Below are 16,645 nucleotides of genomic sequence, written 5' to 3' on the forward strand. Positions count from 1 at the left end.
CGCCTGTCCCAGATTATAAATGACCCAAGACAGTGGCTGGATATTGCTTATCTGGACTTAGGTATTTGATGAATCACTATCGTTAGGCTAAGTGTTGTCTGTAAATAAACAACCATTAATAGCCATCTGTTTGATTAAGATTACAGTCTGTAATAACTGTTACTGTATATGCAGCAGCCTCCCATTGAAGCTAACGTTAGCTGCCCATCAGTAGTAACTGTTACCAGCATCATTTAGCAATTTACCACACTTACTGTCAATATTCACATATCTCATGAGCCTCAAATCTCAGTGTTAAAAGGCTTGGTTAACCCGCTACACAACATCTTTTTGGCATTTTCCCGTTTCTCTCCAGATTTGACAGCACGATTCTTTCCCCCTAAAGGGAGCCTCGGCGATGCTGCGATGGTCTGGTCTATAGCTTGGAGCAATAAAAATCCATTTATCAGGATCTTTTTCGGACATGGGAGGGGAACAAATCAGAGATCATAATTTTCTGATTTACATTATATGTCATTCAGCGGACACTTTTATCCAAAGCGACTTACAATTGCTATATATGTCAAAGGTCGCACACCGCTGGAGCAACTAGGGGTAAGTGTTTTGCTCAGGGACACATTGGTTGATGTATCGCATTGGGATTCGAACCCAGGTCTCCCACACCAAAGTCATGCGTCATATCCACTGTGCCATCACAGTGGTACAAGTAACCACATAGCAACTCTTTGGCATAGCATAAAAAAAACGGTTAAAGTAAAGGTTTGGAGATTTGTTTGACTTTCTCCGTTTACGCTGCTGTTTTATGCAGGACGCAGAATTTGTTTTCCCCAGAAAAGGGAGGGGTGATGAGAGACTCCTCTGGATGACGTATTGGAGTTCTGATGTATAGGAAGCGGAGCCAAATCTGAATGGTTTTTTGAATCCCATGTTTTCTGATCTAGACAGCCCACAAAAACTGACTGGGTTGTCTTATCTCACAGATGTTTGGGTTGGTAGGCACTCCAAATAACCAAATGTATGTGCGCAAGCACTGAAAAAGTGAGTTTTTCATATGCTATCCTTTAAATATAAACAAGATGCTACATACATGCGATCATGCTAAAAGACCCAGATGCAAATACAGATAGTATAGTTGAATCCATTCTTTACACTTTTCAAAACTTTTAAGATAGTGTACACTGCTTCAACATGTGGAGAAATTCAAGGTTTCACAGGCATACCATGCCTTCTTACGGTTGCTATGCTATTATTGGATAATCACTGCTCAGGGGCGAAGTTAATGAATGGTCAATTAAGATAAGCACAACTTTGGTTGCCCTTGAGCAATACTGTTATAAAGGCTATGCTAACCTGGGGTCGTGAAACAAAGAAACACAGCTACTAAAGGCTAACCTGGGGTTTGTGCTGTGTTAACTGACTCACCCAGCCACCGTTTCAGTTTGCATTTTGGAGCTGGGCCTGCTAGTTTTTGGTGTCTCCCTTGTCGAGACGGCCAGCACGCTTTGATGTGCAGCTCCAGCCTCTCTGCCGTTGGGTCTGCACCAGTCCGCTCTTCCGTGTTGTCGTTCAGGTTTTAAGAGGTGTATTTACAAAAAGCCGTGTTGTGGGAAAACAAGAAATCTTCCAAAAAATGTTCATCTCCAGCGTGTGTGACCTGTGACGTCCGTCCCCTTGAGGTTCTCCGCCTCTGCTTCCTGAATCAATCCTCCATGACATTCCCACCCGCTGCTCGGGCCGGGTTCAATCAGCGTCACGCAAACACGCCCCCTCACAAGTCAATACTGACCCTATTGGCTCCAACTACATTCACTGAAAGACCTATTATAACAAAGACACTGAACCCCTAAAGCACTCTGAGTGGTCTGTAGACTAGAACAGTGCTATATAAATGCAGTTAATTTACCATATGGATCAAAACATCTACTGTTTTGGAATCGATGAAACTCAAAGAGCACAAAAAGTGAAGCAGTGCGAGTTTAGCTGAGTTTATTCTTATTCACATTTAAAAGATTCTCATGCCAGCACATTTTTCTATCTATACCTGCGAGACAACCTGTCCCGCAGACAAATCTCAAAATTCGTGGAATGAAAAAAAACAAAAAAAACAAAAAATATTAAAAATCTCATAAGACAATAACTTTCAAAACTAAATCAGGCATAAAACCCCACATGAGGGTAAGATGGTGAAAGAAAAAGATGAAAAAGCAGCATTTAAAACTATTTTGGGGGACAAGTGTCGTCATGTGCTTTTTGTGTTTCTGTTTTAGAGCAGGCACATTAGCAGTGGAACACACAGCTTCACCTTCAGATTACTCTCTATCAGCGTTACAGGAGCTGATAGAGTGTCGACAAACAGCACCAGGGTCCTTGGAGTTCACCAAACATGTAGGCTTGAATCAAACTGGAGCGAGTGATGAAGAGACATGGAAAGAGAGAGACAAGCTGGCAGGAGAGAGGAGAGTGATTCACACCGTTTAAACCAGACTGGAGTTGTTGGTTTTTTTTTTGCCTGTAGGTGGTAACTGCCTGCTTGTCAGTGAGTTGTCTTCTTACTACAGACAGTTAGGGCTTTGTTTCTGTACACTCCTGGCACAGAGTCACACACACACAGTATATAGTGCATGCAATCTGTGTGTGCTGCACTGTGTACACACCAACATAAATAGAACTGTGTGTGGACTTTCTCCCTCTCTCTCATGCTTGCTCACTCTCTCACTCTCTCTCCTGTGGCTTGGAGGAATTGTTGCATCTCCACAGAGCCTGCTGTGTTGTTGGGAATATATATATAAATAACATGTTTCCGAGAAGGCACAGAGTCCGTGCAGAAAAGATGTTGGGGTAAACTGTCACCCCAAACCACAGCATTTAAGGCCTTACAAACTGAGGACTATATATACACGTAATAACCAGGAAACTTAAATTTCTTACTTCATTTCATTCATCAGCTCCTCTAGTCATCTTAACAGAAGAAAAACAGCAAAAAAAGGCTGAAAACCAGAAGATAAAAAGCATTTAAAATGGAAAACCCCCAACTGTTGTAAACAAAACCCCTTGCAGCGCCGTCTTCACCACCTGTCATGTCAATCGTCCACATCCTCAGCAGATGACTGATGGTTATAATTAAGTTCAGTTTGGAGGCTGGTTACCATAAGAACAAATGGGCCTCAGTTCCTTCCCGTATACGATTATGATGTCACTGGTACTGGAGGTAGTTCTTGAGCGTCTGCGGCAGTGGGAGTGTGTCGATGTGATGGATGCGCTCTCTACCCAGAGCCAATCGAGCTACTCGTCTGCACAAGTCCATGAGGGGGAGGGGCTCCGCTGTGATGGACAAGAGAGGGGAGCGACATGGTTAGGGTCCAAACAGTTAGTACAAGCTTCTATGTGTGACAACAGACCCTTTCAATCCCAGTTAATTGTTTTCACTTAAAGCTGACACCAAAGTCTAAAGTGTTGTGGTACCTACAGACAGAGGACACCTGCTTTTGTTCCTCCTCAAAAAGCCCCTCTCAAACATGGGGCATGTGACATTTGCTGGATATTTATTTATTCTTCCATGCAGTTGTCATAAAAGCAATTAAGGAGGAAAGGAGCTGGTCTGGTTATTATTGTGGTCTTATGAGTTTTTTGTTTTTTTTAAAGGAGGAAATGTGTTTGAGTATTTGTCGTGATTCTAACTGTATTGCTGTGATCTTAATTGGGGGGAGGAAGAAAACATGCATTTAGTTTGTCTTTGTGTAATTAACTTAGTGCTGCTGCAGCCTTTACGTTTATCTGACAGCATTTCATTCAGAAGTGATACAGAAATGTTACCAGCTCCACCGTAGCAAGACTGAAGTTGTGACTTGTGTATGTATATGTAGGTGACTTGGGCGCTAATTCAGACATGAGACCGGCATGTTAAATTGGAGTATTCTAACAGCTGAATTTTCTCCCACCTATTTCTGGTGACAGTAGTGTTGACCAATAGTGAAGACAACACTGAGCAAGATGAGGAAATGCCAAGAATCCCTCTCATTTTCACTGATGCTAGACTGAGTTGTATTTTGTGATCTAGCAAAGCAGTTTCCAGTTGAAATTCTCTACCGCCGCCATTGCTGCTGCTATCCTCTATCAAAGTGAAAAAGCGAAAGCATACACCATTACCAAGAAAGAGAGAGATGACACTGATAATTCTGCCATCTAGTGTAAAAGCAGTGCTATGACACAAGTAACTGAACTATACATAGATCAATTCATCCACTGTAGGCCATCACAAAATCTTGCATCAGTAACTAGCAGACACTGAAAAAAATTTCTCATTTATGCAACAAAAAATAATTACAAAGCAGGTTGCCTCCATTTGTATTTATGTCAGCTGCCCGCTTCGCCCGTGCCAAAAACCGCTACTGCCAGGATGTAGGGCTGTACGATGAATCTAATCGCAATCGCGATGTTACGCTGTGTGATTACATAACTGTAGCTCATTCTGGTGAATGATTATGTTTGCGCTCTGTATGGACGCTACGAGACACCGTACTTGAGGAAGTGCACATGGGCAGTAGGTTTCTGGTTCAGGTGCACACCTCCCGCCCATGCTCCCGCGGCCGCCAAGTTGTAATATGTAGCCTGTTACTCCTGACTATATAAGTTCAATATGGTTTCTGGAAGTTTATGAAATAAATTTAACTGACTTGGATTCAAAGTAAGGACTCCTCACTTATTTTGACAATAACCTCAAACAAATGTGTGATTTAAGTAAACAAAAAGGTGTGCTGTGCACGGGACACTCGTCTGTGTGCACTGCAGTCTCTACGTTGTTGGTTACACCCTTCACTTTACCGACAGTATAAACAGATGAAGTCACCAAGAAGCTTATTGTTTTTATTGTTCACGGTTAACTCACTTTACATCGTCTTAGCTGTCTTTTTGCTCTCGCTTTTCCCTCACACAGCCGCTATTCTAATCTCCGACACCGCTCACGGTCCCTCTCCCTCCTTGCTCGGCCAATCACTCACTGACGTCACTCGGTCAACGCACCTTACGCTACCATCGTAACATCCATGGACCAGTCACGCTTGGTTTATGGTCGTGAAGCTGTTTAGTCAGTTTAGTTTGTATTTTCTTATTTATTGACTTTTTGTTTTAATTTGTGCCAGGAGCCAAGCAAAAATGTCTATTTTGAAAATAGTTTGTTACTTAATTTTGTAAAATATTAAGTTTTAAATTTAAAAAAAGTATTGCACATTTTTAGTTTATGTATTTCTTCTTATGCTCATTTAATTTGGTATGTTTCTAAATATTAGTATTGTGTGCATTTTCCTTGATAATCAAGCAAGTAGACTCATGAGACCATTATATCGCAATCGTAGTATTGTAAATCGCAATATGATTTTTTTTTCTCCAAATGGGGCAGCCCGAGCCAAGAGGCATATATTGGAGGCAAGCGATGTCTATGCATGTCAGACAGAGACCGACTCTTAACTGCTGTCCCTTTACGGATGTCAAGCTGCTCCACCTGGAAGCACCATCTGGTAGGGCTGAATTCCTGCTGTTCAGAGCCCACTTGTGTGAAGGACATGAGCAGGGGCATTTACACTTTGCATGCAAACATAATACATGTGCTCGTTGACAGGCTAGAGATTGCGCCATTTCCATGAACTAGCCTCACCTGCATGGCGTACATGACTCTTTGCATAGATAATCAAAAGGCATCGTTCACACACACTCGCTTGTAGCCGTGATGCTATGATTTATTGATGGAGCCACGGTTTTGACAAAAAGCTCTTCTTCTGGGCAAAGACCCTGAATCTGCTCTATCAATAAATTATAGCATAATGGCTAGGAGTGTGAATCTGTGCTCACACTGCTGTCTAAAACTGTAAGATTTTCTTATGTTAATTCTGTCCATATTTTGAGCCATAAAAAAACATTTGCTACTGCAGATCAGGGGGTTTGCTTAACACACACAACATTATATACCCACAAAAGCACACCAATAACAAGCCTCCTCTTTGACTGATTAAACCATTTCTCTCCACAGTCTATTAAAAGTCCACCCCATTACCACAAACTGAGGCCCCCTACCAAACAAATAAGCAAATACGTGACTAGTCTGAAGTGTGTTCATAGAACCGGAGCACAATGAGATCTCAGGCATTCCTCTGGGCATGAACGGCTGCCCTGGTCTCACACACACACACACACACACACACCTAAAAGAAAGCAGGAGCTTGTCTGAAGTGAGGATTAAAGTAAAATCAAATAAACATCGACTGAGCTTCAAGATCAAGATCTTAATTAAAAGCAGTTAGGAACATACATCTTTATTGGGGTCTCTGTTAGAATAAAGAATGATTAACTTTCTAACAATGAATCTGTTTAGAAAATCACCATGCTTTGCTTTGTGCTGTTGTTTGCAACTGACGGTGAACCTTTGCAGGAACCACTCAATGAATTCCTCTGCTGCGTTCTGGTAAGTGACCTTTGAAACAGCGAGGGGAAATAATGAACTCCACCAGTGAACAGCAGCTGACAGGGTTTAAAGAAATGGAGTACAACTATCCCAATTTATTTGACTGCCATGTGCGTAATGAAAAGCCTTTGTAATAGCACTGTGGGGACAAGCGGCAGAGTGCAGATTCATCTGTAGCCACATCAACATGGCAAGTGCTTAAATCAGATGTTGAATTAATTCAGACTGAATATAGACAATGTGCAGTGATGTCTCCAATGAGACTGTACAGCTGATAATTCTTCACAGCAGCTGGAGAAGTACTTGGCAGGGCAATCACATCCCTCCAACATCTTCTTACCCTGTGTTTGCAAAGGCAAGGCCATGCTTTAGCACATCAGCTTACAAGATTAGGAACTAAGACTACATACAACCGGTAGTACAATCACGTCTCCATTCATCCAACACCTTGTGACCGCATGAACTCTCCTCTCAGAGATAAAAGGACTCTGAAATCACACACTCTTGGAGCACGTGGAGCCCTTTGTGGAATGCAGGACCCACCAGAGATGGATTTACTTTCCGTTGGGCCTAACAGCACCCATCAATCAGCCTTACCCTTACCAGCACAGCATATAGGTAGTTTCCATAGTAACCAGCTCTTCACACCACCACTGTGTGATGTTACTGCACTGGGTTTATAGTCACTGATGCACCATACATTGCATGTGTCTAGATTTCAAAGTGTTGCCTGTATTGTTGCCAACTTCAATGTTAAACAAAATGTTACCGTTTAGTGTAAAACAGTTATAATACAGCATGTGACAAAAATCTTCTGTAATATAAGTAACAATATCACAGGGGGTCCCAAAACAAGAAGACAGCGGCACATTCCACCAAGTCAGGGACGTGCACAGACATTTGGAGGTTTTCTCCTCCAGTGTTGTACCTGCATGTATCATCAAACCTAAGAAAAAGTGAATTGTTTCTTTAAATGTAAGACTCATTAGAAGTCAAAAGTAAAACATGGCTGCTTGTCCTAAGAAGATTGATGCTACCACAGTAGCAGTAGCATTTCTCTCCGACAGTGCTCTCCATCTCTCACACAACAAAAACCCTGAATGACTTCTAAACTGAACCAGAATTAACAGGTATGTTTAATAATGAATCCATGTTAATTAGCTGGAAGCATTGCAGTTAACCATAATGTGGAGCTTTTAGCTCATTCTTCATCTGTCCTACTCCCTCCAATCAGTCGTGTAACTGTTGATATCTGCACTCTCCCTTTCCTCTCAAGCACCACTCTTATTTTGTAATAGCCAGGGACTAGTTTCTGACGGATTCATGGCACACTAAAGACGAGATGGAGTGTGGGAAAGTGTGGTTAAGGAAGACTGAGCGGCTGATGCACCAATAGACCACAGAGACCCGCTGGCTGGCAGGCAAACACATCTACCTAACACTTAATTGAGAACAACGTGGAGGAAGGAAAGGGGCGGCGAAGCGTTGGTTAGTCTGCCCTCACTGAGGTGAGACAGCCAGCACGCTCCCCGCAGTTTCCTCCACTCTCTCGCCCATAGCCCAACGAATTTGTGTGGGTATGTGTGCACAGCATATAGATCAGCTCAGCATGAGAGACAACACAACCCAGTTATGTCCTGCCTAGAAATAAGGGGTAGGACAGGTCCATCTTTTCTGGGCACGTGTTCGTATTTACTGTCCATTTAACTCCACCCCTTCCTCTTGCATTCCCTTCATTACGAGAAATGTACCCAGGTAACAGGCAAAGGTTCAGACTCCCAGACATGCCTATCTAATAGATTAGCATAAAACTGATGGGGCTGTCTGACCTAGTTTTAAGATGACGGGTGTATGTGTCTTACATATACAGCCCTTAAGGTGCGGACACATCCCCAGTCCACTCTCACTGATGGATCAAAGGGGAGAAAAGGGAGTGGAGGAATATGTTAAGGGACAGACAGAATTAGATCAATGATGTACGAGATAAAAAAAAAAAATTGGAGCAGAACAGTGAGGCGAGCAGCAGAGAGGGACACAACAGAGCAAACCATTGCTCTACATGATTGGAAACGCAGGTGTCCAAATTGAATGGTACACTCAATAGCGGAAACCAATTGCTCACTGAACTAGTGATTCCTTCCACTGAAGATATCTGACTTCATATTACTTTTCCAGATGGAAGCATGGACTGCTGTCAATTTGGCCAATGCTCATCCTGCTGCTCTCTCACTCTGCTCAGGAAATAGAGGCTAAGCACACATGATTTTAAAAGAGAAGCACTGTAATACTTGCATGCATTGACAAACTGCACACACATACAACACTCTACCCACAACCATGAGAATGCACAAATACACTAGCTGTGACAATGACTAAACACTTCTCAATGGAACTAGCAATGCCAAAATCTTTCAATGAGACTATGCTCACATAAAACAAAGGATGTTTAAAAAAGGTTCCCCACAGATTTAATCTTGTTTTCCAAATCCAAACAATACTCAAGCTACTTTTTTTTTCTAGTTGTTTTTCTTTACATTTTCCTTTTTATTTTAGTGAGTGGTTGAACATTAGAAGCACACCAAATGTGAGTGGCTATATCTGGTTTGTTGTTAGAAAAGAGAATTTTAAGATTTCTGTTCATGGAGTAGTTTTGGAACATTAAGTAGGGAGAAACTGCCAGGAGAGCTTAATTTACTCAGTAACAGAACACTAAGAATACATTCAACTGGGCTTAAAAAAAAGATGGAAAAACCTAAAACCATCCCAACAATAAACCAGTCAGTTCATGCAATCACCATTTTTGGTAAGCTGGTACTGAATTAACATACAACATATCTGTGCAGAAAACGTTCAATGGAGTTAGATTTTGTACAACCAAATGGATTCAATTCTGACAGAAAACAGATGCATCACCAACTCCGTTAGACAACAGAGGACTCTCATTAAATGTTGCCCTGATAGATAATAGGTGTAACATCACATTGTTACTCACAAATATTGGGAATAAAATGCTTTATATATTATTATTATTATGTATTATTATTTTAGTCATTGATGTAGAATATATTTCAACAACCCCCTGCATCGTGTTTATAACCACCCAAACAACACTGACTGGCTGATATCTAGTCCAAAGTAGCCTTCTGTAAAACAATGTTCAACCTTAATACATGCAAGGTCTAAGCTCAAGTTACAGCTGGAATTTGTGCTGTGAATATTGCCAACCGCTCTGAATTACAGGTAGGCAGAAGGAAGACATCCCATTTACATAGTGGCAGCCAACAAACTAGTGAGCGAGCCTGCCTGGTGAACAATTAACCACCCACCTATCCGCCAAAAAGTCATCTAAACCGTTTCCACAGCAACCTGCCACCACAATTGGGTGTGTAAACACTGAAAGGAAGGATTAGTGTTGAAAAGGATGAACAGGAAAAAAAGGAGGTAGAAAGGAGAGCAGGAGGGAGGAGATGAAACAATGAGAGGTGGAGTATAGGGTCCTTCTGCAAAAGGGGAGGGCAAGCATGTCATTAGCACTTCCTCTTTCTGGTCCTGTTCAGGTGTAAATGAGTTTGGATCAGCTTTTTGCCATTGGGAAAGTCAGGCCACTGTGGTGTCATGAGGCTTGTTGTGGTGGAGAGAAAAAGACAGCTTTCCAGGAATAGCAAGATGCAGCAACCCTATTCTTTTTTATTATTTTTTTTTAGGTATGAAAACAGATACAAATCATGTCTCAGTAGGGTTGGCTTTCAAGTGTCTCTGGGACTGAGGGCCAAAGGACTAGAGTGTTCACTGAAATGCAGGAAGGATGATAAAACTGCATTAATGCAGGGTATTAATGCTTATCTCTTTTCGTTTCCCAGGGAGTAAGAGTTGGAGAATAAAAAGAGTCTAAGCAGAAAAAAAAGAACATGAATAGACTACAAGACAAGAGAACGACCAAGAACCCAGTAGAGCTGCAAAGATTAATCGATTAGTTGTCAACTCTTAAATTAATCGCCAACTATTTTGATAATCAATAAGTCGGTTTGAGTCAATTTTTAAGACAAAAGTAAAAATTCTTTGATTTTAGCTTGTTAAATGTGAATATGTTCTAGTTTCTTCTCTCCTCTGTGACAGTCAACTGAGTATCTTTGAGTTGTGGACAAAACAAGACATTTGAGGATGTCATCTTGGGCTTTTGGGAAACACTGATCCACATTTTTCACCATTTTCTGACATTTTATAGACCAAACAACTAATCGAGAAAAAACACACACACACACACACACACACACACACACACATACACATACACATACATACATACATACATACATACATACATACATACACATACACACACTTTGTTCTTGTTTTTCCAGTTAGATACACAGATGTATTGTTGTTGTCTCACTCATTGTTTAATAAAAAAATACTATTTCATTCATTCATCCAAGCATAATGAGTTGTTATTCTTTAATATATTTGATACTTGTGTATGGTTTAATCTTAAAATGATCATGGTTGTGTGGTCAACTCATGCCTCATCAGAATAAGTGGGCTGGATTGAGCTGGCTTTGCGATTGAGATAGCAGAGTAGCAAATAAATGTTCTGTGACACTTTGATTGATAAACAATAGTTAGGATACTTTTAATATTGTAGTGTAATAATAATAATATAACTGTATATAATATTTATAGTTTGACTTTAAGATGGAAAATAAGCAGCTTGTGTTTTTGTATATGATCACATTTGCAGATAAAGTCCTGTTTTGACCTAAGCTATCTGTTCTAGCGTATATCTGTATATAAAAAGACCTGACAATCACTCTGGAAGTAAAAGGTTTTTATTCTTGTGTTTTAAACTGTTGATTACATTAACAACAGATTATGCCGAAAACATTTTTTGTATTACAGACCAGTATTATACTACATATATTTAATAAAGGACAATTAAATACCTGTAATATAAATATATATTATCTGTAGTGGGTTCTCATTTTTAATTGTCTGGCCCGTCTGGCTTTCAGTTGTCATCCTACCACTCCAAATGTAAAACTTACATTTACAAATATGCAATAATGCAATAACAATCAAACAAGTACTTAGGTATGTATTTTCATTTATATTTACCTTTAAATATCGCAATCGCTGCCGTCAGTCCCATAGAAGAACATGACAGCGCGGCGTCTGTTTGGAACTATACAGGCTTACATGAACCATGTGACCACCTCGCTAGCGAGATCAGAGAGTGTCGCAACTCTTCTCTCTCTATGGCTCTGGGCACCATTAGCTGTTTCTATTAAACTTTTGCCATGTACAAGCTTCATTAGTCTGGGAAAAAAAGACTAATCAAACTATTATATATCACTATCAAAGCACTAACTGCATAGAGATTCTACAGGGAGCAAAGAGGATTACAAAGGTATGGAATTTAACTTAACTTAATCCTTTTTCTAAAATAGACTGTAAATCATAAACCAGTATGATTTTATTATCATTATTATCATTATTATCATCATCATCATTATTAACAACATTGTAAATCATACACCAGTATGATTTTGTTTGTCAATAGAGACACCTAGTTCTATCTCTGGCATCTAGGGCTGGGTATAGTTCAAAAACTTTCGATACCGGTACCAATACCGTGACTCCGATACCGGTTCCATAACAATACTTTTTGGATACCAATTTAATAAAACAAAAAGAAATCGCAACATTACACATTACAGCACAAATCGTTTTATTTATTTTGCAGCTCCTACTACGTGAGCCCCTTCTCTGTGCGTAACAAAGAGTTTTATTTATGTCTCTACGACGTGTAACGTTAGACAGCCAATCACCAACATTAGATCTTGGTAGAAGCATGCTGCATGCTTATTGGCTCTATTGGCATCTCAGGTACAGAAAGGCAGTTCAGTTTGTTCACCAGTAACCCATTACCTTCGACTCTCTTCGCAGCTTTTATTTTAATAGGCACTAGATCTACACAACCAAAACAATGATCTAAACAATCTAAAAGCAGCAGACAACTGTAGAGAGGATGTTGATTCTCCACTTAAAGGTGAAGTCATTTACTGTAATTCAATGTTAATACAAAAAGTATTCCTTAATGCGATTTTAATCTAATGAAATGACACTTCCATGTTTATTAATCGCAGATGCATCCTAAATATTGGCGCTTCAAGAACAAATTTTTGACTGTAGCTAGATCTTACACTTATACCAAACCAGCGAGAACTTTTCATAAACCACAGGTGACAATGATCATTTTCTAAATGCATAACAGATTTTGTACTAAACCACATGTTCATGAAGCATAAATACGGGCCATTCTGCATTATGTCCACTGAAGCTGCTTAACAGATAAACACACACCTAACCCAACGTTTACCACTTTGCAAGGCCAGACGCTGAGCTCAGAGGCACACTAGGACATCTTCCAGAATTCCTCCTCTACTGGCTGCCGTCCGCCAGCACACACGGCTCACAGCCACGGACATGGTGTCCGTGTCTCTCTGCCGGCAACGCCCCCAGCCCACTTTATGCAACATGCAGGCTAAAGCAGAATGGGAGCTGAGGGCTTTTACACAATCTGAGGGGGCAGACTTGATCAAGATGACTCCACTAGTTAAGTTTGAAAACACACACACACACACACACACACACACACACACTTTACTGAGTCTATTCAAGTTTGAGGAAGACTATCTGAGGATTCGATAGAGCACTAAAAAGCGATAGAAGGCGGCCGACCGGAAATGGTGCACACAGAGATGTTTAAGCCGTTTCCTATTGGTAAACAAAGTAGCAGTCGCTTTCATTGTGGGCTTTTTATAGATCAGTGCATACAGAAATGTGCGCTGTATATCCGTCCTCTCTGAAGGAAAAAAAAAAACATATCTGCAAGTAAAGCCTTCCCAGTCTTGCCTCAACCCCTAAATCCTGTACATTTCTGGAGAGCCAAGACCAGGTGCAAGTATTTGGAAATTAGCCACACTAGTAATCCTTGAGGACATAGTTTTTAAAACTTTGACAATCCCCCATATTTCACACATCTGACACAGTAAAGCTACCATTTCAACCACACTAATGATTGTATGACTGACTCCTCCAGAGAGTTAGGAGTTTAGTGAAGGCTGTCAAAATGACAGCGGATGACTCAGCTGCCTGACTCATACTCCTATTGCCATCGGTCTTCAAAACAATTGCACTTTGTCACACAAGTAGACAAACATTACTGGCCAAAGCTTATAACTGACTGAATACAGGTATTTCCTAAAATCTCTAAAGTCTCACCTCCTTCTCTCCCCTCTTGTCCTACTCTGGGTTTGTCACTGGACTCCCAAGTTGTTGTAGCACTAAACACATACTGGGCCTCTACAGCCTTGATGAGCAGATCTAAATATAAGCCTATCTGGAGCTTCGTACATAAACAAAACATCTCATCATCTGCAGTGTGAAAAATGACTTACCACTTCATACTTGTCTTCATACTTGGAAGACAATTGGGTGAAAAGAGGGCTATGAGTTATTGGCATTTAGTTATTACAGTTATATATAAAACTCAAACCTGAGTGTGCACATTGACTACAAATAAACTGAACCTACAGGTTTAGGCAGGATTAGGCTGAAAAGGTTTTAACAGCAAATATATGTGTAAGCAAAAAATTCTGCAGAGCACAAGGATGTCTTGCTTAGGAGGACATCCAAGACTATCAGCTGTATAATATCCTGTAGAGAAGAAAAAAAACCTTGGGATAGGGATGGGCAATATATCGATATCGAAATAGTCAGCCTGACCAGCCCTACTGTCTGGAATTCAACAACTTTTAAACAAATCACACAGCTCCAATACTGAACAATGCCAGCAAATAAACAGGAACAAGGAAAAGCAGGTGTTATAGACTGTGTAAAGGAAAAATGACAAGTAGGGATGTCGCAGTCAATTTCTTTTGGCCCAGATCTGAATCCTTTAATAGTTATAGGCCATCTGCTGATACCAAGCCCAATCTAATAATTATATTTACCTAAATCTGACACACCTTATACAAATGTGCCAATTTAAAGCTAAGCTTATGTATATGATACAAAAGAAACTGGGAGAATGTGACTATTGAAACTGACGTCACGGTCAGCTAGAGAGAAGACAAATCACTCTATTGGAGTTGTTGAAACCACAGACACACTCAGTCCACTTGTAGTTATACATACCGAGTACGGAGTGTGAGTGTGTGTGTGTGTGTGTGTGTGTGTGTGTGTGTGTGTGTGTGTGTGTGTGTGTTTGTGTGCGTGAGTGTCTCAGACTTGTGCTACTTACGATCTAGGCCATTGACGTAGCGAATAGATACTTCACAGTGCCCCCACACAGCACTGACGATGGGATACAGTCTCTTGCCTTTCAGCCCTTTAAAAGCTACTCCCAGATACTGTCCGTCAACCATGAAGCTCAGTGTTCCTTCATCCATATCTAGTACTACTGTCAGCGAGTCTGGCAGCACAAATGACTCGTCTGGCTCCAGGAAACAGGGATATGTAGGTGCCGACGTGGAAACAGGACGGTTCTTTCCATCGTGGAAGAGTCTGTTTCGACCCAGGTCCCAGCCCCAGGACTCAGAGTCCGAGCCCACCAGGGCTGTGTAGCCCACCGAGTGTAAAGATGCTTCAGCAGTGGCCACGCCCACAACAGCGTGGGTGCCTCTCTGTCTGGTCGGCCAGTGAATCCTCCAAACATGGAGGCCCCTGGTGTAGCCCACCTTCCCTCGGATACAGTCTGTGCTCTGTGCCACTGGATGTCTGTGAAACGTCAGCTTGTCGTCCTCCTTAACAAAGACATTGAGTGACCGGTCATCAGGGTTCCAGGCGTGACGAAGTTGGGTCTCGGGGGTGGCTGCAGGCATGTCCAGCAGTAAGTCCAGCCTGGGGGGCCGACAGAAATCTGGGCCCCGCAGCTCACGGCGTACTGGCCGATATGAGGGCTCCCCGCGTACATCCACTGACTTGATACTGCCAGAGATCTTTTGGCCCATGGCTGGGTGGGTTCAAGGGAAGAAGGGACAGAGAGGAGGGAAATGGATGGACCAAGGGTGGTAATGAGGGGGCGGTAGGTCCTGACGTTACCTCATGGGCACAATGGCAACACAGTGGGTCCTGGGTGGAAAGGCGCTATTGGACACACACGCCGTCTTCAGCCAGGGGAAACCACACTCCTGAAAACACACACAACACTCACATTATGTATCTAAATAATTTAACATAAGTCACTCTTGGCTAATCAGTAATTACTAGAAAGACAGGACACAGCAACTGCTTCACCGCTCTCCTTGATTCGACTGGAATGGGTATCAATGTCATTAGGTACTCCAATATAAAAGGTAAACTCTCTGACGCGAGTTTGCTGCAGACCTCTTCAATTTTGAATAAATAGAATATGTAATAATACCACAGGATATTAGACTGTTGTTTGGCCAAAACAAGACATTTGAAGATGCCGCCTTGGACTCCAAAGAATTAACCGTTTTCTGATGATTATGAGACTAAATTATGAATCAATCAAATTGAGAAAACACCCCCTCTCACATTCCATCATTCATAACTTAATGCAACTTATATTGAACACAAGTAATTATGGCTTAATGCCTTTTAAGAGACACAAATTCTATGAGCAACCCTCCAATAACAATATACTAACACAGACCCAGGGAGGATTTGCGCATATAGTCATGCAGTATGCACTCACTCTTCTTAGCCAATCACTTCTTCACCAAGCAAACTAATGCAGTGCAATCCATATTTTTTATTTATTTTTTTTATTTTAAGGTCTTTCCAAATGTAACATGTACATGCTGAGCTTTTACAGCTTCCTAAGCAACATCCAAAACCAAGTCAAGAGACACTGTCCCAAATGTGCTGTACTGACATTCCTCCTTGTCCTCTCTCTAACACTCTCTCCTATATCACTCCCTCAAATGTTTCCCTCCTTCCCCTATAGTTTCTCAGGAAAAGACTCCACATGACTCTTTCAGGGAAAGTACAGAACAGTAAATGGTCCTGACCCACCAGGGGAAACTTGAATCACACACATAATGGAATCTCATCTGCCAAATTTTCTGAACTGACCAAAGGGATGCATTATTTTTGCCATTATTATTATTTTTCACACATTATAGTTTTGTGTCCAGTGTCTGTTTAAATGTCACAAAATAAATA

The 16,645-nt window shown here is 41.2% G+C and overlaps 1 protein-coding gene and 1 long non-coding RNA gene across 6 annotated transcripts in view; one reads left to right on the top strand and one right to left on the bottom strand.

Moving 5' to 3' along the window:
* Positions 1 to 1,969: 1,969 nt before the first annotated feature.
* Positions 1,970 to 16,645, bottom strand: part of LOC116038924 (SPRY domain-containing SOCS box protein 4) — a 47,236-nt gene continuing 32,560 nt past the window's right edge. For 3 of the 5 annotated variants that reach the window (XM_036001451.1, XM_036001449.1, XM_036001450.1), the window contains 2 exons: positions 14,757 to 15,645; positions 12,841 to 12,995 (listed from right to left, as the gene is read on the bottom strand). In XM_036001451.1, the coding sequence (XP_035857344.1) occupies positions 12,856 to 12,995; positions 14,757 to 15,465 (849 nt within the window). In that variant the 5' untranslated portion in view covers positions 15,466 to 15,645 and the 3' untranslated portion in view covers positions 12,841 to 12,855. Of the gene's footprint in view, positions 3,324 to 3,984; positions 4,111 to 12,840; positions 12,996 to 14,756; positions 15,646 to 16,645 lie in introns of those variants that run through there. The other 2 variants (XM_031283638.2, XM_031283642.2) reach the window with 2 other exon arrangements.
* Positions 3,208 to 12,962, top strand: LOC116038925. Its single transcript, XR_004102201.2, has 3 exons — positions 3,208 to 3,323; positions 3,794 to 3,795; positions 12,842 to 12,962. It is a non-coding gene; the product is annotated as an uncharacterized LOC116038925 (long non-coding RNA).

This window comes from Sander lucioperca, chromosome 5, assembly GCF_008315115.2.
Source record: "Sander lucioperca isolate FBNREF2018 chromosome 5, SLUC_FBN_1.2, whole genome shotgun sequence".
Lineage (NCBI taxonomy): Eukaryota > Metazoa > Chordata > Actinopteri > Perciformes > Percidae > Sander > Sander lucioperca.